At 34.0% G+C, this 25,835-nt stretch overlaps 1 protein-coding gene and 1 long non-coding RNA gene across 3 annotated transcripts; both read left to right on the plus strand.

Moving 5' to 3' along the window:
• Window positions 1–2,312: 2,312 nt before the first annotated feature.
• On the plus strand, window positions 2,313–10,745 carry ube2ia (ubiquitin-conjugating enzyme E2Ia). 2 transcript variants are annotated; one of them, NM_131833.2, is given in 7 exon segments: window positions 2,326–2,454; window positions 6,171–6,265; window positions 6,706–6,789; window positions 7,183–7,255; window positions 7,368–7,477; window positions 9,649–9,728; window positions 9,826–10,745. In NM_131833.2, coding segments are annotated over 6 exon segments (474 nt in total). In that variant the 5' UTR covers window positions 2,326–2,454; window positions 6,171–6,199; the 3' UTR covers window positions 9,887–10,745.
• Window positions 10,746–12,294: 1,549 nt separating this feature from the next.
• On the plus strand, window positions 12,295–21,985 carry LOC147846012 (uncharacterized). Its single transcript, XR_015481146.1, has 2 exons — window positions 12,295–14,734; window positions 19,829–21,985. It is a non-coding gene; the product is annotated as an uncharacterized LOC147846012 (long non-coding RNA).
• The last annotated feature ends 3,850 nt before the right edge of the window (window positions 21,986–25,835 follow it).

The raw sequence follows: 25,835 nt of genomic DNA on the forward strand, positions 1-25,835 counted from the left end.
CATCCGGATACTTCTCGCATACTGATTTTCGAATTCTATGAATTCGGACATACTACTCGGCTTGCATACTGATTTTAGCTTACTGTATAGTATGGAAGTATGCAGTTTCGGACAATATTATCTGGATGCAGCCTTTATGATGCAGGCTGAGATTGCATCACTCAGCGATGCAATGTCAGACACAATGCACTCAATGGAGTGAGTGACGTCAGTGTGACCGGTAGGGTTAGGGGTGGCGTTAGGTGAGCACATTAAAAAGCATTGGATGCAGCTCACATTGCACTGTACCGAGTCTGCAGCCAGACCCCTCTTTTTTTCGGTTCTTCTTCTTGGTTTTATGGAGCGTTGTGAACCAACTTTAGAGGTGCATATCATCACCTACTGTGATGGAGTGTGAAAAGACTGAACTTTAATTTCTATTATAAGAATTAAAAGTTCTATTTTATAATCCACTATAATTGAATCTTATAATTGCCTTAATTTGTCTCCCTGAATTTAAACCATCTTTTAAAAAACCTTTTATTAAGAAATCCTGATATCCTAAGGTATGCAATTCCTCTTTAAGATTTCTCTTTTCATTTTTATATGCTTTGCATGGAACCACTGGTCTACAGAACAAACTACATGACCTCACATGGGTTCCTGGTTGCAAAAAAAAGACCGGTTGCAACAGCAAAAATGGATGGCGAATTTGAAAAATAGAAAACATAGCTTTTACCGTACACCACACTGCTTTTAATGCCAACCACAGACGTCTTTGACTAAAAGGGAGCTGAATGGAGTGAGGACCCAATTAAAAATGCTTGCCTCTGCAGTTCTCATTTGAAATCAGGTAAGTTCACGCTATGCTAAATCATACACATTACTCTCTGCTGAGTGCAGCAATGATTTCTGCAAAAACACTTAAACATGGTGAATTAAACTGCGGACACTGAATGCTAAGAATGAAATGTAAAAATGTACGTTCACATGCCCTGCCCCACAGGTGCAGTTCACTGTAAGAATGCAGTTCGTTTGCTTGCTGATGATTGTCCAGGCCTTGTACAGTTCCGACTTCTTTCCTTGTCTTTGGCTAGGCAGAACCTCGGTTTTTAGCACTACAAAGTTTTGAATCTGGTAATCATGGAAGATTATTTATTTCGCATGACCACACAGAACAACATTGTTAGCATCCAAAGACTTGTAGGCCTTTAACTTCTTTCTTGTAAAATTACTTGGAGCTTCAATGAGATTGTATATTTCGGGCAGGATGCTTGGCCATTTTGTCTTATCCAATATTCATTGGAAGGGTGCTATCCCAAATGAACCTATCAGACAAAAGCCACTCACTTTAACATTAATTTTACCGAATAACTGTGCTTATCACTTGGTGACAAGCTGTTATAATGGGCTGAAAGCATTATGTAAATTATATATATATATATATATATATATATATATATATATATATATATATATATATATATATATATATTATGTAATCAATATAACATCTCTACAACAAAAAACTCTGTAGCGCATCGGATGTCATTCCCTCGCTGTAAATGCTAGCGCTCCCATTTTTTTTTTTTCTGCAACCTCGCTGCGCGCATCCTGAACGTTTATAAACAAGTAATTTGTCTATTTACAACAACTAGCCTAATTAACTTTTCCTAACCTGCCTAATTAACATAATTACCTTTTAAATTGCACCATAAGCTGAATACTAGTATCTTGAATAATTTCTAGTAAAATATTTATCATGGCAAAGATAAAATAAATCAGTCATTAGAAATGGGTTATTACGTTTAGAAATGCTTTGAAAAAATGCTCTCCGTTAAACAGAAAGTGGCAGGAAAAAAAATCTAAAATAAAACTAATTTATAATATTTCAAACCTTACTTGTATATTTAAATATCAGACTGTGTTTTGAACAGACTATTATACTTAATTTATTCACGTACATAACCATGTTTACAACGAAAGTTTCTGTAAAAGGCATAAGGGCTAGACATCATATAGCTGTCTAAATAACGCCTGACTAAAACTAAAAGTAGAGTATCTTTGCACTTACTATTTGTGGGTGGTGATTAAAATGTGTTATTCCACTAATTACAACATATAAACGAGTATGGTTTGAATTATTTCATTAATCAGTTAATTGTACGTGGTTAACCTTAAATTCAAGGTTCAGGTGAAATCCATCAGCTTGTGTTTATTGGAAATACCACGCGGTTAATTAGCATGTATTTTAAAGAAACATTTCACTCGTTTGGCCCGGTATACATGGACTTAGTTAAAACTTACAGTCAGGCATCTGAATGCGCTTACACGGGTCCTAGTTATCTTGGGTAAATGTCTGTGTTTTCTTTTTACCAGGAGGGAAACTTCGCTAGATTTTTGCATTGAGCTTGACGCGAATTCCCAGTTAAACAGCTGCTAATTCAGAGTACGGCACTCATCTTGGCTGAAAAGGTACGTCTGACGTGAAAATGGAGTTTATATTGGGCGTTCGCTGTAGTTTGCGGTGTTTTTTTGTTTGCGGTTCTTGTTAGCTAGCCGCTATGCTAGGCTAGCAGCCGCTCCACACCGCACACAACGAATCAAAAAACGCCGCGCGCACGTGTTATAATATAGTAATTGCACACATTCGGCTCAAAGTACAGTGTTTGCGCTATTTAAAGCGGGCAGCAAATCGAAACAAGCGTGGTTTGGCTCAATCCGCGAGTGAAGTGCGCAGTGAGGATGCTGGTTTGCGGCATCGCGCTGAAAATGCGCATCTGACAGCTCTAGCCATTCAGTGCGCATTATTTTCTTAATCCTGTTATCAAACATGGAGCAGTTCATTCATTACGGAAATTGATTCCCTCGAACTAACTACAGAACTATATAAATCATTAAAGTGGTTCGGATATATATATGTGTTTTTTAATTTGCGCTTTCTGCCTTATTCGTTCGTGCATTGTTCTCTCTCTCTCTCACTTCGTTTTCATTATATATTCATTTTGCGCAATTTAAGTCCCGCGATGTACGGTTAGTCTTTTTGTTATCGTGGCTATCATCAACTCGTCTTAGTCATTTTAACGGAATTGTTAACTTTAATGTTTCGTTAAACGATCGGTTTTAGGATGTGTTAATTTCTGCAAACATTATGAGAAAGGAATGCATACTCCTATCCCTGGTCACTATTGTTATTTAGGTGTACGCGTGTTGCGTATACATGTGTAATAACTGTCAGGTCATCTTAAAGTAGCCCTTAGCACGGGCTATTTTATAAATAAATAGTGTAGATCTTATTTTGAACAGCTCGTCTGCATTTGAGTGTTTTTTTTTTTATTAATGTATGTTAATTTTGAAATATAAAATTAAAATGGCCTGTTTAATCTCTTAACCATGACACCAGTTTCACCCCAATTTTATTATTTAATACTATTTATATACATGTAAACATGGTCTGATATAATATTCTGATGGTATGGTAAACTTTGATAAAAAATATCATGGTTTATCAGGTTCAGAGTATTGTGATTACTGCTCTAAAATATGATTTTCACTTGAACATCATTAATTTTATTTTAAGAAACATGTCAAATATTTTGGAACAGTTGCTTCTGATCTGGAGGGTCCTTTTCTGCTGGAGATACTGTTGCCCTTAAAAACAACAACAACAAGTATTATAGGAATGGTATAACTAAAGTTTTAGGGTTTTAAAACCTTGACTTCAAGTTGAGTAAACCCTGTAACCGGTTATCATCTTATGCCTAATGTAAACACCAAGTTCTGGTTTATTTGTGTGTAATTTAAGTGTTGGGGATCTTTAAAAATGTAATACTTTGAAATCTTTGGAGAAAGTGTAAACATTAAAATAAGCTATTTGAAATGGGTTAATGGATATAATAGGATACATGACACAATGTTTTACTATGATGAGTATAAGTAATGCATAAATATAAAAATTAAGTTTCAAATTTTCTATTAATTGAAAATGGAGTCATCTCATGGAGGTAATCCCTATGAATAAATGCAAGAATGAAAATAAATGTGCATTACATTAACACATGCAAATGATTGATAATGTCAAATCAAAATGTAAAATAAATAAATAAATAAATAAATAAATAATTATAAAAGATATTTCCCAAATAGTATTTGAGCCACATTTAGTATTTGTCACATTGATGCTTTACATATTGATCTGGGGGTCCTGGCTAGGCCTGCCACAATATCTATTTTTTGTTTAACGATATATTGCATGATTGCGATTAAACAATATAATTGTCATTTTAAGACTATTTTATGCCACCCATTATATAATAACAATATCATCACAATGCAAGTATGAATCTTTCAACTAATTCTAGTCATTTTAACAATTTTAAACTGAGGCTTTGGAATCAGAATGTAAAAATGCATATCCTAAACAAATAATGTTCACAAAAAAAGTGTAAGGTAAAAAGTAACAGAGGCTTTGATATCTGCTACCAGATCTATTTTCAGTTGTCAGACACACACATGAACATATACTAAAGTAATTTATAATAAATACTATAGTGTTTTTTTTTTTAAACCATACAGACAACTGACACCTCCAATAGAGATGGCAATCAGCTAAAATGTTTATGTATGGGCGATATACATTTGCGTAATCCAAATTTTATAGGTCATTCTTCCATGTGTTGTGCGATAAGTCGATAAATTGATTATTGGGACAGACCTTGTCCTGGCATTATGGTGGTCATATTTAAGGTTCCTACATTTGAAGTGTTCAAGTGTATAATCTAATTTAAGATGAAGGGCCCATTTCTCAAGATCTCATTAACAACTGATTAGTCCTCCCCAAAACCCCAACCTAAACCCCCCAACCACCCGCCCTCAACCTAACCCCCTATTTATTTATTTTTCTGTTCAGCTCAAATCTGCAAGATCTGTCTACTTTTTATATCATCACAACCCTTAATAACATTATCAGCCTCTGAAGCCAGGAAAGCTAGATTTGATAAAATCTAATTTTAGCATCACTTTGTAATTTTTGCATTCGTATTTGTGCATCTAACATCACACTTTGATGTTTTCTAGATGCAAACTTTATTATTATTATTATTATTATTATCATTTCTTTTATTTATTTTTCAACTCATGATGTTGTTGATATTAATGGGGAAGTTGTCTTGTTTGTTTTGGTTGTTTTGACCTTCTTTGCACTGAAATGAGAGTGGCACTATTCCTCATTTTAGAAACCTCAGAAAGCGAAGAGAAATATTGGAAATAGGAAAACATGTCAGATGATCAGTCTGGCATTTAAAAGCGAAATCTTAACTGCTGAGAAAATTAGTATAGAAAAAGTAATATTGAAAGTTCTTTTTATCCTCTGTATACTAACACTCGTGTTGGTCGACTTGAGGACTGAGAACCAGGATTTATATGATTCAGTCAGATCATTTGTGTACTGACTGACATGTGAAATGTACAATCATTTTGTATTGGAACCATAAACCACAAAGCTTTGTTTGCAAAATGACCACAAAAATCAGTTTTCTTACACCATAACATTGAATCTCGCCAGACTTTCAGTCTTTCGCCTAGTGTGGTTTTAAGTTGCTTTATTTTAAGTTGTTGTTGTTGTTGTTATTATATTTTATAACACTTATAAATAAAAAATATATTAAAGTAAATTATACAAATTTGTATTTAAAGAATTTGACTTGATTAAATAAAGATTAGATGGAAGTAGATGCTTAATGAAAATATTGTAGTACTACATTACACAAGTTCACATGTATAGTAAGGAATAAATAAATGTATTAGTTTTAATGGTCAGTGCGAGGAGAGTCTTTCAAAAATAATACATTTATAAACGTAAAATAGTTATTTAGTGAGATTTTTGAAGTAAATTGGTTCTTGAGATGTTTGTGTATTTTTACAGCAAAACACAAGAATTGAAGCAAATAAGAGCATAAGTTGAGACAGAACGTCATAACAACAATAATGTTAGGATGATGATGATGATGATGATAAATTTTAAATAAAAAATGTCATGTCAAAATCCTAGAGGGACCCTTTTTTTCTAAAATGTGTATTGAATATGGATTGTGAATACTGAGGGGAAGTTGCATGCATACTGATAAGTTACAAGCATATAAAATTACAAGCATATTTTGATAACACTATTCATTTAAAAAAATTTTTTTCAGGTTTTCAATCATTTATTGGACCACAAGTCATGTCTGGTATAGCATTGAGTCGTCTCGCACAAGAACGAAAGGCTTGGCGGAAAGACCATCCTTTTGTAAGTCTGCAAAGCTGCTTCACATCCGTGATCGGAAACATTGCATAATTTCAGCTTTAGTTTAGTTTAGTTCTTATTTATTTTACACTTTAATCAAATTCAACCGTCCTTTAGATCTGCGACATGAAGCTCATAAAAAGACATTTTCTAAAAAGTTATTTTTAGAAGTGTTGTGTTCAACTTTCAGTGGAAAAGCAGTGAAGAGGTGGACTTTCCATTTTGTGGTGAAGAAAATGATATTTTAAGATGTCTCTCATTTTAATTAATTCTGCAGAGATGTCACTATTGAAAGTGTTGGGGGTGTATGTGCTCGCACAAACGAGGTCGTCCATCAAAACACTTTACAGTCTGACATTTTTCAAACTTTCACAGCCACCCACGGGGTTTAAAAAATATGTCTGTTCATGTTTATAATGTGCTAATTTATTTAATTATTTTAGGGGTTTGTAGCCGTACCAACAAAAAACCCTGATGGAACCATGAACTTAATGAACTGGGAGTGTGCCATACCAGGGAAAAAAGGGGTAAGTGCCAATTATTTTGGGTTTTAATTCAATATTCAAAATATACATCTTTTTTGTCAAAATACTTTTATATGTGTATTTTAAATATAAAAAAAAATCCCATACAAGATCTAAACTTTTGTTGTAGTAGTAGTAGTAGTTTACTTCAAGTGTGTATGTGTGTGTAATAATAATAATAATATTGTTATTATTATTATTATTGGTGTTTAAATATTGACAAAATAATTTTTTATATAAAGTATTTAAATAATAATTATAATGATAATTATTGTATATATTTGTAATAATTATATATATATATATATATATATATATATATATATATATATATATATTTTTTTTTTTTTATTAATTAATTTTTTTTTAAATAATACATCACCTTTTTCTATTTAGACACCGTGGGAGGGAGGCTTGTTCAAACTTCGGATGCTTTTCAAGGACGACTACCCTTCCTCTCCACCAAAGTGTAAATCAGATGTTCAGTGGAGATGAAACTTTAATTTCCTCATCTTTGTTTGCTGTTTATTTAATTTATCTTAAAAATATAATGCGGAATTTGTATCCTGTGACTTCTCCAGGTAAATTTGAGCCTCCTTTATTCCATCCGAATGTATACCCGTCTGGTACCGTATGCTTGTCTATTTTAGAGGAGGACAAAGATTGGAGGCCTGCCATTACGATCAAGCAGGTAAGCGGTGAAGGTTGCTGCCCTGAAACCTTTTGTGAAACGATGTTAAATGAGCCATTTAATTGAAACATCCAATAACCAGGGTTTCTGTGGGTGTTGGTTTTAATTCAACCTTTCACAATTTATATCTGTGGAAAGGTCTTAAATACACAGGAGATGGTCTTAAATTTAAATGTCATGGCATTAAAGGTTGCATGCACTCCTTGCACTGCTAAGAAACATTTTATTTATTTATTTAAACGTTTAAAGATGTTTACTGATCAACATGAGGAAATTAAGTTTAGTATTCAGGGAAACTAAATGAGTGTGTTTAAGCTTAACACATGTCTGTCAATGAGCATTTTTTTGTGAAATTATTTTCAGTTCAAAATTCAGTGTAATTAATTTAAGTTCAGGGAGTACATTTTAGGGTGCATTCCTTTAAATGAGTCCTAGTTTTTTTTTGTTTTAATATATTTTTGTTCTACTGCAGGTTTTGCTAATATACTTATGCCTAATTTTCTTTTTTCTTTGTTTTTTTTTAAGGTGTTTTTTGCATCTAATAGTCAAGTAAATTATTTTTATTATTAATATTATAGAATATTTGAATTTCAAGAGTGGTGTTGTTGAATTTATTTAAATTTTATTTTACAGATTTTAGATAAACTGTGCAAAAATTTCCATAGTATCCCATACGTAAAAAGAAAAAGAAAAGCCAAGTATAAACAAAGCCCTGGCCTTGTTTACATTGTGGTTCTTGCTGTTAAAAAAATCTAAGTATGGCTGCAAAATGCAATAAATGCGTGAAACAAACAGTACCTATACAATTTAATACTAGAACAAAATTATTCACAATACAATATTCTTTTTTTATTTGTATTTTTTATTTTGGTAATTTGTTCCACATGATTGTACCCCCCCAACACCGCTGTATTTTTTTCCCCCACTACACTTCTAAATTTAAATAAACTAATATTAAAATCCCAACCCCTACCAAATAACTAGGAACTATGTTAATTAAATATTTTACGTAGCATTCCCAGTTTTTAAAAAAGTACTCCTTTCATTAAAAGTTAACATGCTTAATTGTGCTGTAAAATGATTTTTTTATTATTATTATTGATCCCATTTATTAGTTTATTTTTTAGTAGGTTTTTGGTAATCAAAGGCTGTCTTATTAATTCAAATGATAAAACCTTTTTAAAAATAATTTTTATTATATAATTTCTTAGGGAATTTAATTATATATATATATATATATATATATATATATATATATATATATATATATATATATATAATATATATATAAAAAAAAAAAAAAAAAAATATATATATATATATATATATATATATATATATATATATATATATATATATATATATATATATATATATATATATATATATATTTTATTTATTTTTTTTTTTTTATTTTTTTATTTTTTTATTTTTTTTTTTTTTTGGTCATGTAAATGTTTTTGTACATGCATTTTGTGATATTTTTGCCCAATAAATTCTTAAATTGCTCACTTGGATGGAAAAATACTTTTAGAGCAGTCCTAAGTCACCAAGTTTTTTGCATCATGAAAATCTAATGTCCCAGTAAATCTGCAATTCACATAATATATTGTTAGAAATTAGTTATTCAGAGATTTTAACATCCAAAAAGGAAAATCCTACAAATGCATTTGTGATTATATCAGACACAAAGGTTTATCCATTTTTTTTTTATTTATTAAAAAAAAAAATAAATTCTTTATAAGTGTCATGCATGTATAGACCATTTTGAGGCATGTAAACAAAAAACAATGGTCCCATACATTTCCTTTTACACTTTATTTTATTGTTTATCATTTTTATATAGATATTTATTTCTATAGCTTCAGAGAATCCACATATTGATAAACAATGTTATGATAGCTTTTCTAACATTTAAGTTATGATTGAATTGCGTCTTGTTACAGTTATGAAATAGTTTGATAACAAGCAGGTTCATGGGCAAATTACAAGACCACATTGAAGAAATGGTCTCAATTAAAGGTACACAAATGTGTCTTTAATATAATAATTCATACTGCAGTCAGTTTGGAAATTTTGTCCCTTCCAAATCTTTTCCACAAAGTCTCTATTCCTGAAGAGGGCAGTATTGCCTAACAAATCACCACAATGTTTATTTTAATATTTTTCAGATCTTGCTAGGAATCCAAGAGCTCCTAAATGAACCAAATATTCAGGATCCCGCACAGGCCGAGGCATACACGATTTACTGGTACGCTCCTCCGTTTCAAACTCGGCAGTCCTGCCTATCGAGACCCCAGATGCTTATTGCCTTGCTTATGAACCTTGTGTTTGCATTTCTGTTCCAGCCAAAACAGAGTGGAGTATGAAAAAAGGGTCCGAGCACAAGCCAAAAAGTTCTCTCCGTAAACCTCAAGATTTTCACACTGTAATGGAAATGGGTTTTTGACCAGGTCTCCTCACCCCGTCACACACACATACACACACACACACACTCTCTGTCCCCACACCTTTTACAAATCATATCCACTTCATACTAATTTACTGCTGGGCTTAAAGAAATGAATGTGTCGTGCCATTGTTGATCCACTGATGCTCGTCCTGACAAATTTATTATTATTATTATTATTATTATTAGGGGTTTTAAAATTTGGCCTTTTGTATAATAGTATAATTTCCCTCCCCCCTCTTGTTTGCGCAAACCCACAACCAAGGAAGTTCACGCTAGATTTGTGGCTTATTTCTTATTTTATTATAGTTTCATTTTGTGTGAGTGAGGTTATTTGGAAACAGTGCTACCTTTTCCAAAAAAAAAAGGCACAATAAACATCCTCAACGTACAGAATTGATATTCCACAGATGCAGAGGTATGAGCCTAAAACAGCTTTTTTTTTTTCCTTCTTTCAGACTGGCCTTTAGTCTCCTTCATGGTTTTAATGATTTAAAACTCGCTATTAATGTCAGTATTTCGACTGCTGTAAAATGATACTTTTATACTTTCTTTACTTTTGAACTAGTGTCTGTAGAGGTTTTTCTTTTCCATTCCTGATGCAGGCAGTGTACTAAGCATGTACCATTCAGTATGATAGCATTGTGCTGCCTCGGCCGTCTGTGTTTCACTTTAAAAAAAGAAAAAGAGAAAAAAAAATAAACATAAGTAAAAGGCCTCTGAATCAAATGGTTAGTTAACCGCTGCATCAGTCTCTTTGTGTTTATACGGTGTTTTGTTCATGTAAGTGTATAGAGTAAATAAAAATGTTTATACAAATCCAGTGGCGAATGCAGGTGATTTCGCATACTTCGTGTGGGGGACTTATTCGAAAGGTAAGTCTTTTTGTGCTGCTCCATGTTGGAAGACATAAATTCTTGTGCTTTTTACACTGTAATGGAAGTAAATCAATAAGTGGATCCTACCTAGCATTCTTGATTAATTAACATTAAAAATGCAGTTAGAAATATGCATTTTCTCATAAAAATATAGACCTTGTTATAAAATAAAAAAAGGCCAAGCTTTGTTGGTATTTTAGTAATAGATGTATGGAAACATTTTTTGCTATGCATTAAAAGGCAATAACAGAACCACTAAATATATGAACTTGCGATGACCAGAAGAAAAGAAAGAGGAAAAAAAAAATCCCAGGATTGCTGTTTATAATGGTAAGTAATATTTTAAAATCCTGTGGTGGTGACGGTAGTGCTAAAGCAATGCGATTTATGAAATTAGTATTTTAAAAATGTGACCCTGGATCTAAAAACTAATTTAAGTGTAATTTATTTTGGATTTTGAAATTAATGAAAGTTTAACGAAAGCAAAATCCAAAACTGTTTAGCCCTATCTGAAACAATTCGTCACATCTGGCTTCAACTTCTCTAGCCACACCCAGGCCTGATTACTGCTACAGCTGATCACAAACAAATTACTTCAATAACACCTGCCTGACAAAGTGAAGTAGACCAAAAGATCCTCTAAAGCTAGTCATGATGTGGAGATTCAAAGAAATAAAATAACAAATTTGAAGGAAAATTATTGAGATCTACCAGTCTGGAAAAGTGGTCTACAGATGACCACAGTGAGATTCATTATTTACAATTGGTTAAAACATGGAACAGTGGGGAACCTTCCCCACCTAAATAATCTCAAGAGCACAGTGACAACTCATCCAAGAAGTCAAAAAACATAAAGACTCTACAACAACATCCAAACAATCTCACTTGTCTAAGTTAAGGTGAGTGTTCATGACTCCACCATAAGAAAGACTTGGAAAAATGGTTTGCATGGCAGACTTCAATGATTAAAACTATTCATCAGCACATGTTTTACACAGTGGATGCCCTTCCAGCTGCAACCCATCTCTGGGAAACCCCCATACACACTCATACACTATGGACAATTTAGTCAACCCAATTCACCAGTACTCCATGTTTTTAACAAACGCGGGGACAACATGCAAACTCCACACAGAAACGCCAACTGACCCATCAGAGTCTCGAACCAGGGACCTTCTTGCGGTGAGGCGACAGCACTACCTACCGTACCACCGCATTACTTGATGAAAACCACTGCTAAGCAAAAAGAACATAAAGGATTGCCTCTTGTAAAAATGTCTTTAAGACAAAGGTTGAACGTTTTGGAAGGTGTGTGTGGCGTAAAAGTAATTGCATTTTAGAAAAAGAAACTGGAAGAGTTGCTGTGACAAATGGAACCATTGTTATAACAAATTATCCCAAAGGAAAATCTTTGGCCATCTGTTAGTGACCTCAAGCTGAAGCGAACTTGGGTTCTGCAGCAGAACAATGATCCCTGCCCTAAATCCAATTGAGACGCTGTGGCATGATCTTAAAAAGGCAGTTCATGTTTCTCCACAGCAACTTTAACAAACTCAGTGCAAGTTATCAAAAGTGCTTGATTCCAGTGGTTGCTGCTGAAGGTGGCCCCAACCATTTATTAGGTTTAGGGGCAAACACTTTTTCATACAGGGCTATGTAGTTTTATATTTTGTTTTCTTTTAATAATAGAATCTGTAAAACTGCAGTATGTGTTTACTTGTGTTATAACTAATATTTACATTTGTTTGATGAACTGGATCATTAAAGTGTGACGATCATGCAAACTTCAGTAAGGGGGCAAAGACTTTTTCACTAAGGGGGCAAAGACTTTTTCACACCACTGTATATTTCAGTACACCAGGCGTGACCAACCCTGTTTCTGGCAATCGACCTTCCTGCAGATTTCAGTTGCAACCCATATCAAACACGCCTGCCTGTAATTATAAAGTGTTGTTCAGGTCCTAATTAATTGGTTCAGGTGTGTTTGAGCAGGGTTTGAGCTGAACTTTGCTGGAAGGTCGATCACCAGGAGCAGGGTTGAGCACCACTGCACTACACTAACAATAGTTAACAAATACAAAACAACTGATAGTTTGTTTGGTTATGATAAACCAGTTGGAAAACTGCTGATCGGTAAGCTAATTTGTGATTATTGATGATAATATGAAAATGTATGAATATATATCATATGTGTTTGTATTTTTGATTCAAACATTGCTTTCAGAGATCATCTTTAAAGCATGATCATCCTGCATGATGACTTCAGAACTGCAAGATGATTAATTTTCAAATATGTAAAAAATACATGTTGCTTTATGCTTACAATATCAGTTTTCTTACAAGATACTTGATGGTCATATTGGTGGTCAAAGCTTTGAGAATCACAGCTCGATTACTGATGATGTAAAAAGATGTTCTTGTTTGCGACTCTAGGCACTAGCAACACGTGGACTTTACAAAAATAATGCAAACCAGCCCTTTGTAACTTGGAACTGTTAAGCTGACTTAATTTTTATTATTATGCTTATTGTACTCACATTTTTAAAAGTCAACTAATCCTGTTTTATACTGTCATACTATTTTAGCACTTCTGTTTTCAAATAATTACTGCAATTTTTACAAAATGACATATTTGGTGCTTCATTAAGTCTATAAAATCTACAATTAAATTTAGAAGACACTGGAGTCTGGAAGAGTAGATTTATTTTAGTTACTGTCATTTCGCCAGATACAGAAAAGCTGGAATAAATATAATAAATGTGCATTGGAATAAAAGGGAATACAATTTGCAGAATTATAAAAATTGGCAACTTAACAATTCCAAGTAACAATGGGTTTACTTACATTATTTTTGTAAAGTCAACTTGTTTCTTTTAAGGCAATTAGTTTTCTCGCTTTAAGTAACGAATCACTTTTTACAGTGCATAAGCTTACTATTAATGTTTTTTTTTTTTTACAACAATAGGGTATATGCCAGAGCATGCTAATAGGACTTTTAATTTGCCAGTAACCTGGGTTAATCGTTTACGGTGAATTGTATGCCAATGCAAAATCGGCGCGTTTAAGGTCTGTTTTCTTTAAAAGTGAGCGATCTCTACTGGCTGAGTGATATCTGATATAAAGCTTGTCTCAGATTGTACAAGAAGCACTGCATTAAATTACATTTCCCCCCGCCATGTCTTTATAATATGAGCATTTATTTTACCCCAGTATATTCAATGGAGCTTCTGCGCTAACCTGCCGATTCTGACGGGCGCGTGCGAGCAAATGGCTTTTTGTCTCGTTTTACGCTTTAGCAACTAAATGAAAGTCTGTTTAACTGATTGTATTTTATTTACATTACAACATCGATGCTAATAAAAATATGTTTTAATATATTTACAGTTCAGGGAATTTGCTAAATGTATTCATGGAATATGATCTTTACTTAATATTTTAATGATTTTTGGCATAAAAAAGTACTCACACAATATATTTAGGCTATTCCATCAAAATTGATTGATTATGTGCTTTCTGTAATAGTAATCTAACAGCCTGTATTAAACGGTAAGTGTAACAGTGGCTTGCCCTGAATTTGATCAACCACCTTTCATTGAAATGAGATGTTAAAGCAATAGAATTTCCACGCTAATTATGTATTCTTCCTCACAGAGGGATTTAATCGCACCGACATGATCTTGCGAAGCTGTTCATTCCTGTGAGCTTGTCAAGACGAGGAGAGGGAGAGAGAGAAAAAAAAAACACTGGATTCCAGGCTTTTCATGGGGGTCAGCACAATTATAAATATGAATATGGTTTCTACTGCAGGAGTTGGAAGGAAGCTGGCTAGAAACTATTAGCAGGGGCTGGTGTCAGTGCAGAGACAGAACGAGGCACTTAAGATGCTATTCTGCTAATTGCAGGAGGAGGTTTCTGGAGCGCAACTTCTTGGTAATTACCGGTCTTATTTAATTATTTGTGAAAACGTATTTTGATGTTTCACAGTTTTTTGTTTTTTGCTAAATGCACTTCAGTGTAAGTTCAAAAATCACAGCATTAGTATAAAGCTGACACTATAATTGGTCAAACAGTGGAAAACATGTTGTTTTTTTCCAATACTGTATAAACAGTTTTAAAGGGATCATTTACAAAACTACAGAAGATATATTAAAGAATGTTGGAAAATATTAATGATTGCATACAGTGCTCAGCATAAATGAGTACACTGCCTTTTGGAAATGCATATTTGTATTAATTTCTCAGTAAATATGGGCAATTTTGGGGTACATTTAAACAAAACAGTTCTGCTAAAGGTTATTAGCCATTACAGTTTTTTTTTCAAATGCTTTGGCTCAAATCTCAATTGAAATCTTGATTTTTCAAAACAGAAGGTTAAGGTCTCCGAACAATTAGCTTATTGTTCACTTCAGAGTAGCATTTATTGTTGATTTATGCAAATTGCAAATGCTTTGGCACATGTGTGCAAACAATTGCCTGTAGATTAGTCAAAAACTAATAGCATATGGCTTGCTGATCAAAACTGATGAGTGGATTCTCATTGAAACCGTCAAACTCTTCTTAACTTGTCAATAATTTTTCATCATGCGAGCCACCACACTCAAAACTATTTCTTCAATTATCAAACATTTGTGTACACCATAAATATCTGATATTGTTTGCAATGTCTGCTAAATTGGTAATTGACTGCTGGTTGCAAATACAATTGGCTTGTTTGGTAGTATATATATATATATGTTCACAAGTTTGGGGTCAATAGGATTTTTAAATGTTTTAAATTAGCGTCTCCTGCTCACCAATGCTGGATTTATTTCAGCAAAAACACAGTAAAAATGGTAAAATTATGAAATGTTATTGCACTATAAAATAACTGTTTAAAAGTAGTTTATGGTTTAATTTAATAATTTATTCCAGTGACTTATATGATGAATTTTCAGCTTCATTACTCCAGTATTCAGTCACGTGATAATTCAAAAAATCACTCTAATATTGATTATTATTGTTATCATTATTATTATTATTAAAGTTTTTCTCTATTGGTTGGGCTCATTTCTTGAAACAGGAATTACATTCTCAAAACCACATGGACAAATCTCCAAACCACTTGGCAATTGATCATTGATTTTATATTTGCAAATGATTAAGTACAGGTAGCCGACATTTAGCACAATTTCCAAGTGAATAGATCTTGTTGATCTAAACTGATTGTTGATTCTCTGTCTAAAGGTTGTTCTCTCCAAAATATGTCCTTGTCAAAATTAGTCAAGAACACCATGAATATGAATCCGTGGAACCTTTGATATATTTATTACAGCAACTGACAGTCAGGTGAAGCTAGAACTTGACTAACAAATGAGGAATTTCACACACCTCAGATGACCAATCAAAGACTGTAGGCTGCATATCATTTTCATGTTTTTTTTTTGTTTGTTTGTGTGTTTATATTATAGTATATTTTGTTTTATTCTGAGGTATGGAAATGACTTTATGTGTGTGATTGATATTGGTTACCATTTCCTTGGCAGTAAGAGTGCAATGCGTGATGTCAAACCTATGAGGCTACTATTAAACCAAAATCCTTTTTAAACATTTTATAAATCCTATGAATTTATTTTATTTAGTTTTATACACAATTGCATTCTGTCAAAAAAAAAAAAAAAAAAAAAAAACAGTAGAGTAACCATTTTCAAAAACACAGCTAAGACTGAAAGGTGGACATGAGGGATATTTCAATGGTCCTCTGCAATAGTGGCAAAACAACTAAACATTTTGACGTGTGCTTACGCAATGCCAAAGGTACAAATGATTTTGGGGGCACTAACTGTTTAAATAAGAAGGAAATTTAGGTGTGACACACGAGTGAAGAGAAAGATATGAGCTTTTGCAAGTGAGCTATAGTGTTGTGCTAAACTGTAAGAATGTTTTTGCAAAACAATCTTAGTGTTGAGAATGTAATTCCTGTTTCAAGAAATGAGCCAAACCAATTAAGAAAAGCTGTAATATTATTATTATTAATGTTAATAGTATTAAATGCAATAATATAAAAAGTAAACAGAGCAAATATAAAGATTCCCTAATGCAATTTTTACCCATAAATAAACGGAAGAATCTGGGAATCACAAAGTACTGAACCTGTTCATTAACTAATGTTGTTTTTCTTTACCAGTGTGACTTTTCATTTGTTCAGTTCACTTAATCTGTCAAGTTAATGTTTCCAAATTTAATTTTAGGATTAGTGTAGAGATATTTGTGCGATATATTAAACAGTAGGATATATGTGTTACTATATTTCTACACAAATCAACTTACCATTTTGCCTGTGAGATGATAATTGGGTGAAAATCCCATTGATCCGGAACCATCTATAGGGTATATAATAGCATAGAGGCTCTTATACTGTAGCAACAAACCAGCGTTCCATAGCAACCACTCAGATCACCCTACCAACCACACAGCAATGTGCTTCCATTGTTCCCCTTATATTCAGAATAAAAACAAATCACACGTATTAGGATATAATTTGCTTTAATGTTCTCTATGCAGTTTCTTATGACTCAATAGGCTTTTTCATACGCATCAGTCTGCATTTTGCTAATTGCAGTGTATAATAGCACACAAGAATGTCCCCAGAAGCTTTTAGAGTCATTTGTGTGTCTTGGGGGATTTCTTACAGTAACCTTGTTGATTGCCATCTTTAAATACGATTAACACACAATGCAAATGACAGTTTTGCAATGCAAATTGAATCATTAACGCTGCTCTACACACATCCTCAACACTGAAGCTATTCATGCCTCTCTCCCTCACTCTCTGGAAAGGTGACGTTGATTATTTTTCTCAGTCACGTTTGCTAAATGCTGATTGCCATTTGGAGACCTTTTACTCCAGACATTGATTTCATTTTTAAACGACTTATTCTCTCTGTATCTTCAACCGCTGCACATAATGTCTGTTTTAGGGATGCCCCGCAGGGAAATTACATGCACTCTAAAAATCTGTTAATTATCAGATTATTTTGTGTGTCATGAGGGTTTTTAAAGTGCATTATGGGACAGACTTCTGAGACCTGGTTGCATAAAGCCAGTTTTGGCTTTTACCCAAGTAAGTTTGGGTTTCGTTTGAACAAACTTTGAGTTTTTGGGTTTCATTGCATGGTATGACATGCTATTTGGCTATCCTGCTCCAGTGCAGTTTTTGGCCTCTTTTTGCTTGCAATTTATTTATATTATAATTAATTATACTTTATTTTATATGTATCAAATACTCTACCTGAAAAACGTCTTGTCATCTATCTCAGTTGTAAGAGCAACAAATAATGACTTGACTTCATTTGTTCATTTGGAAAAGTGGCAGAAGGTGGATTTTGATGAATCATATGTTGAACCGATCACAATCTTCACAAATACTGCAGAAGACCTACTGGAAATGACATGGAGCCAAGATTCTCAGTCAAGTTTGGTGAAGGAAAAATCATGGTTTGGGGTTACATTCAGTATGCGGGTGTGCGAGAGATCTTCAGAGTGCATGGAAACATCAACAGCCTGAGGTATCAAGACATCTGTGCTGCCTATTACATTACAAACCACAGGAGAGGGCAAATTCTTCAGCAGGATAGCGCTTCTTCTCATACTTCAGCCTCCACATCAAAGTTCCTGAAAGCAAAGAAGGTCAAGATGCTCCAGGATTGGCCAGCCCAGTCACCAGAGATGAACATTACTGAGCATGTCTGGGTTAAGATGAAGGAGGAGGCATTGAAAACGAATCCAAAGAATCTTGATGAACGCTGGAAGTCCTGCTTTCTTTGCCTTTCCAGATGACTTTATAAATAAGTTATTTGAGTGATTGCAGAGATGTATGAATGCAGCCCTCTAAGCTCATGGGAGTCATACACAATATTAATTATTTTTTTACTTTATGTTCTATACTGTACATTATTTCTGTTAAATGAAAAGACTTTTGTCTCTTTGACTTGAAATGCAGAGAGGAGTTGACCACGACGACTGGGTTCGAGTTCGGGAAGGTTTCAGAAATCAGGTAAAACAAAATCAGAATCCAAAAAATAAAATGAGAGAGTGAACAACAGGGTGAGAATGTGGTAAAATCCGAAAGTGTGGTAAAATTTTTGACTTTTCAGAGCTTTTCTTTTTCTGGACGGCTTTTGTAAACCGATGGTTGGGTTTAGGAAAGTAAGCCGGTGGGCGGGTCAATTGGTAAAATTGTTTTGGTTGGTCCATTGGCCGATCGCCCAGGCAATCATTCAGTCGGTCGACAGCGGCCTTTGGTAGGCCTACGCAAGAACAGTGCGGGCGTGAACAGCACCCGCGAGAGACATTTGAGATGCGAAAAAGCGCACACAGCAGCCTCTCTTGGATTTGTGAAAACAAAAACTGCAAAAATACGTACCTCCCGGGATGTATTTCGCAGTCTCCAGAAAGGTCCACTGGAATATGTTTTCAGATTGAGCCTGGGTTGGGATATTTTGTTTTGGTAAAGTAAGCATAATCTAGAGGCCTTTGCCTTTCATATAAACCACTTCTGATACCAAATGATCAACTAGAAGTCAAGTTATTATTTGTTGCTCCGAAAACTTGGATAGGTGACAAGACTTTTGTCAGGTATAGTGTAGTATTGTACACTCAAAAAATGATACTTCCTTTTTGTTCAAACTACTACTTTAAATTGAACTGAAACAACACAATTCTTGAGTTGTTTTTTTTTTTGAGGGGACAACTTAATTGTTTTCTGTTCAACTTACTAAAATTTGTAAAAAAAAAAAAATAATAAGTTAAATTAATTCCACAACACAAATCGATTGTGTGGAACCCAGCATTTTTTACAACATATTCTCAATTAATATTACTAATCACTTGTAATTAAAATGTGCATTTCCATATACATTTGTATATGGAAATAATATTTAAGGCTTTTTGATGAGATGCTTGTGAACCTATAAAAATTAGTTGATTAATTTGCATTGATATATTGATATATTTGCACTTCTCCTCTCCATCTACACGACATCTCTAGGACCAGTCATCCAGAAACATGGATTCTCCTACCACTGCTATGCTGATGATACCCAGCTATACCTCTCTTTTCACCCTGATGATCCCTCGGTTACAGCTCGCATCTCAGCCTGCCTGTTGGATATTTCACACTGGATGAAAGATCACCATCTTCAGCTTAACCTCGCAAAAACGGAAATGCTTGAAGTTTCTGCCCACCTGACTCTACACCATAACTTTTCAATCCAGATGGATGGGGCAACCATTACTGCATCTAAAATGGTGAAAAGCCTTGGAGTAACGATTGATGACCAACTAAACTTCTCTGACCACATTTCTAGAACTGCTCGATCGTGCAGGTTTGCATTCTATAACATCAGAAAGGTCCGACCCTTCCTATCTGAACATGCAGCTCAACTCATTGTTCAAGCTCTTGTTCTCTCCAAACTGGACTATTGCAACTCTCTACTAGCAGGGCTTCCAGCTAACTCTACCAAACCTCTTTAGATGCTTCAAAACGCAGTAGCACGAGTGGTCTTCAATGAACCTAAAAGAGCAAATGTCACTCCGCTGCTCATCCGTTTGCACTGGCTGCCAGTTGCTGCTCGCATCAAATTCAAAGCTCTGATGTTTGCTTACAAAGCGACTTCTGGCTTTGCTCCTTCTTATCTGCTCTCACTTCTGCAGATGTATGTGCCTTCCAGAAACTTGCGATCTGTGAACGAACGTCGCCTCGTCGTTCCATCCCAAAGAGTAAAGAAATCACTTTCCCCAACTCTCGCATTTAATCTGCCCAGTTGGTGGAATGAACTCCCTATCTGCATCAGAACGGCAGAGTCACTCGCTGTCTTCAAAAAACGACTAAAAACTCAAATATTTAGTCTCCATTTTTCTTCCTAATCTGCAATTGCCTCTCTGGCTCCACCGCTAACTGTTACTCAAAAAAAATAAAAAAAAATAAAAACACATTACTAATGCTTTGCTTCTTACACTTTACACACCTGAAACTCGCCTACAGCACTTATTCATTGTTGCTCATATAGTTGTGTAAATTGCTTCCTTGTCCTCATTTGTAAGTCTCTTTGGATAAAAGCATCTGCTAAATGACTAAATGTAAATATAATAATTGCGTTAAGCTGCCTTCTGAAACTTTGCCCCATCAGTAGTCTTGTAACACATGACCCTCTAGTATTGTGTGATTGGCTGTTTGCTGCATGTGTCACACTTTCAATTGCAGGTGGTACACATTTAATCACAAACGGTGAGTTAAACCCTTAAGATTTATATGAAGCATTGTGAAACCACTTAACTTGATCTTAACCAGAGACCTGTTACACAAAAAAAGTTGAACAAACTCTGGGTTGCAGAGTAAGTTTTGTGTTGACAAAACAAAATAAATATTGGCTCAAAAATGTTTTTTAAAATGCTTTAAATTGGAAAAAAATGAGGCAGTCGGAACAGGGAGTAGGTTTATTGCATCATACAAATGTCACTTTACTCACAACTTGATTGGTCTAGTTCGGGATAGTAATCTTTAACCCAGAATAGGAGCAGGTTAGCCAGTGAATGCTAGCATGGCGACGGAACAGGATCAAAACCAACCCTCAATCTAAAACAAGAAAAAGAGGTTGTTCAAATTAAACAAAAACATACACGAGTAAAAACCCAAACCGTGTTCAACAGGCCTCAGGTGGGATTTACTTGGTATTGTCAATCCGAAACTTACTTGGCTACCTGGAGTTTGTTTAATTCATTTTGTGCAACAGGTTAACAGCAAAAAGTTAACAGTTGACTTTACAATTTAACTTACACTGTAAAAAATACTGGGTTTACACAATTCATTCCCGTTAACCTGCTGCTGTCATTCCGGGCCGAAAGCGGTTTGTAATCGTGCAGTGCTGTTCCAAGCTCAGTGGAGAAACAACCATAACTGTTTTGGCATAGCGCAAAACAGGGGGAGGAGGGGGCATCAAAAACTGAAACGGCAGTGGTAAAGGGGTCGATCAATTTGTGGGTGCGATGACACGGGGCCCCCTGATCACTGCGGGCCTGTTCGCTATGCCACTGGGTTCGGCATAGAGGAAAAGCGGCTGTTGTCCCAACTCAAATCGATTTGGTTAACAAATATAAGTGGATTGAATATAAAACATTATGTTGTCAAATAAAAAATATAAAACATTAAGTTGTCCCAAAAAAGTCTCAGAAATTGCTAAAATATCTAAAAGTCTCCTTGTTAAAAGTTTCAACATGACAGTTGCAGCAGGAAAGACCAACATCCCTTTAAAAAGTGAATCGCGGGATGTTATTTTACAGATGTTTTTTGCATCGTTGAATTTTCTTGTTCAAATTCTTTCCGACATTTGAAGATCTTAATGCAGGCTTCATTTCCCAGTCCATTTTCAAAGTATAGCTGTAGTTTTAAAGGTGCTGCACTTCAAAAAGTCTAGAAGGGTCATTGTGAACCTTTTCCCTCTAATCAAAAACCAGCTGATATCTGCACTCGTCCACCCGAGAATATCGACCGCGCGTTATATAATGTCAAGAATAGCTGTCATTTATATTGTGGGAGCTGAAATAGTCTGCAAATGAGTCATTTGACTATCAAGAAATAACTCTCGTCTGACTGTTTATAGTGCAAAGATTTGTTATTCATCAACTTAGACATGACATTCGTGATGCCTCAGGAATTAACTAGATTTTTTTTGCATGAATGACTCATGAAATGTGATTTCAGCTGCATCCAGGTGCTAATAACAGACTTATTTAATTAGCTACGTGCACAGCATTTGACAGTGCTGTGTTTTTAATGAACAAATGCTTTGTACCACCAAAATAATTAATGGGAAAGTATGGGGGCACTTATATTTGGAAACTGCCAGGGCTAAATTGCTATTGCCACTGATTAGACCCCTGCAGTGCAGTTGGTGGGAGTTACTGTTATTTCTTCTGTTTTATTTTCCTTTTCAATATTTATTAATCACTCTCTTTCCTTCTGTTTTGTGAGTTTACAAAATCTGTTTCACTGCCCTGTAGTTTACCTCAAAATCGTGCTTTTGCTGTTTCTCTTATAACGATTTTACAATGTAATTATGATGTTCTTACTACATTATTATTGAACATTATCGCCTCATTATTAAATGTATTTTCTTGAAATGATGTATTTTACAGAAATGCAGTCTAACTGTTTTTGCTTTACTGCTAACAAATAAAACTTTGGGTTTTTAATAAGAGCATCAGTAATGTTGAAATAACATTAACTATGATTAATAAATTATGTTAAAGTATTGTTCATTCTTAGCTCATATAAGTACATATGATAACTAGTACTAACCAATGCAACCTTATTATAAAGTGTGACCAAACACTACTGGTTACTCAAAAACACTAGTAAAAGAAAACAGTGTTGTGCTAGTTACTGAAAAATAGTTTCAGTTACTTCATTCAAAAAGAACTCAATTACTTTATCGATTACTTGCACCAAAATAATGCATTACTGATAAAAGTAATCTTTGAGTTACTTTTCCAAAGAACATTTTTAATGCTGTCATTTATGTCCTTATAATGTCAGTTAAGTGCTGCATAGAATACACTGTTGATCAGCTTAATTAATTAGCATTTTCACAACTAAAACACAAGACAGACTTAAACAAAAAGTATTTTTTTAAACGTTAATTTATTTAAGTCAGACCAGCAGCACTAAAAAATAAAAAATATCACATGATAAACAATGCTAAATAAAGCTAAAGTTACTTCATCGTCATAAAAGTTTGTATTTAACCCCTTCAACATGTACCTTCACAGCTTGAGTATGAACACTAGCAAAAATAAACAACAAACACAAAACCTTTATGAAATAAATCAATTGAAGTAATCTGAAATTATCATTCAGGGCTCTATTTTGACGGTCCATGCGCAGAGCGCAAAACGCAGGGGGCAAATGCTTTCAGGGCGTGTCAGAACGCATTTTTGCTAATTTAAGGACGGGAAAATCCGCTTTTGGTCTAAAAGGGTTGAGTTTATTTTCTTAATGAGTTATAGGTGTATTTTCAGAGTAAACCAACCAGAGTCTCATCTTCCATTACCTTTAAGAGCCAGCTGCGTTGCGCAATAAGCGCACATGACGTAAAGTAAGTTCTCTTTCACTTTTGCTCTCGTGGATAGGAAAACCTTCCTGCACAGACATCAATTAGCCTATAAATAATTAATTTCGTTTGTTAAGCGCAAAGATTTGTTTCAAAACTATTTCTAAATTCAGTTCTAATTTTCAACAAACGAATAAATGATTAATAGTAACAAAGTGTGGTCAAAATACTGAGTTATTTCCAAATACACCTGCCATGCCCCTGAAACCTGACAGGTCGACAAATCTAAGCTTGTTTTTAAAAAAAAATATATATATAAATATGGATATAATAAATAATACTGCTAATAATAATAACATTATACAAAAGCAAATTGAATGAACTGAAAAAGCCTCCCGAGATGAAGAAAGTATGACGGCAGTGGTTTTTAAATTCATGTAGGCTAGAAATTAATATGTTTTGTAATTTTTTAATCATTTATATTTATATCCTATATATATCCTTATATATATATATATATATATATATATATATATATATATATATATATATATATATATATATATATATATATATATATACATCCTTAATATATTATATCTTTTTCATATGTAAAGATATTTGCGTATTGCTCTACATCTTGTGTGTAGTGTGTAAGCCAGGCGCAAAGACAATAGACAGATTTGTTCTGGTCTAAAGAACAGACTATTTACAGTTTCTCAAAATAGCAACGCGCCAAAACAAAATGACCGAGCTGAAAGTAGCAAAATACTATTGGGCCGCGCCTTGCGCCACATTGTGCCGGGTGTATGATAAGGCCCTCAAAATCAATTTAATAAAACTCGGCAGCAAAAAACTGCTATTATAGACAACAAGCTAATTAATTTTGTTATATAGATAACAAACGTGTGCTTATATATTTGAAATAACAAACATAACAGTATAAGTAATAGTAATAATAGTTGACAGTTTATTCCGCTGTGGCAACCTCTGATTGATAGAGGGACTAAGCCGAAAAGAAAAATGAATGAATGAAGGAAGGTTCCTGTTTTAAAATGTGGAGGTACTGTTTGTTTTATGCATCATCTGTATTTTGAAGCCATACATTGTTTTATTTAACAGCAAGGTCCGCAATGGAAACAGGCCCAGGGCTTTATTTTGTTTTTTTTATCCTCGACAGTTTTTATTTCTAAATGTATGAGATACTTGTATTTTTGTACATCTTGTCTAAAATCTGTCAAATAAAATTCAATTCATTTAATAACAGTAATGTTAATAGTCTCTCGCGCACACACTTGGTCCACCTCGCATGCATTTAGTCTTGAACACGATGCTTCTTCTTTACGATGTTCGGTTGGCATGCATCAATCCTACAATGTGTTGCCGCTGTAAACAGGAAGATGTGAGCTAGACTGCAGCCAAAATTTATAATTTTACCAAGTAACGGAGAAACTCATCATATTGTAACAATAACAGCGTTACTATATTTAAAAAGTAAAGTATTACACTATTAGTTACTGTCAAATGTAATGCTGTTACAGTAACGTATTTCTAGTAACGCATTATTGCCCAACACTAAAATAAATCTTAGAAAACAAGAAATATTACTCTAGAATGTAAATCTGGAAAAAGTCCCATTCACACCACTCACATTCATACTATAGAACGAGCTTACTAATGGCCGAGTTGTACATTTAAATTCAAATGCAGTACCTACTGAGTAGGTGATTTCAGATGCAGCCATGTTTGAAATCATTGTATAACCATTTGTTTTTCTTATGTCAGTGGTTTTCCAACAGTCTTTAAAATATCTTCTTATATCATGTTCAAAATAAGAAAAAAAATTTGAGTCAGGGCTGAGTATCAGCTGCATTTATCAACACAGTGCTCATTTTCTGTGTGAAAGAAATAAATGACTGGTTCATTCAGCTCTTTTCGGTTTACCTT

This window comes from Danio rerio, chromosome 3 (genome assembly GCF_052040795.2).
Source record: "Danio rerio strain M-AB ecotype USA chromosome 3, GRCz13ab, whole genome shotgun sequence".
NCBI lineage: Eukaryota > Metazoa > Chordata > Actinopteri > Cypriniformes > Danionidae > Danio > Danio rerio.

Excerpts from the sequence above, each read along its gene's own strand:
- ube2ia (XM_087242054.1), top strand. The coding sequence starts at position 6,745 with ATGAACTTAATGAACTGGGAGTGTGCCATACCAGGGAAAAAAGGG. Across the intron at positions 7,256-7,367 it reads CCCTTCCTCTCCACCAAAGT|GTAAATTTGAGCCTCCTTTA; the intron begins GTAAATCAGATG and ends TGACTTCTCCAG. Across the intron at positions 9,729-9,825 it reads GAGGCATACACGATTTACTG|CCAAAACAGAGTGGAGTATG; the intron begins GTACGCTCCTCC and ends TTTCTGTTCCAG.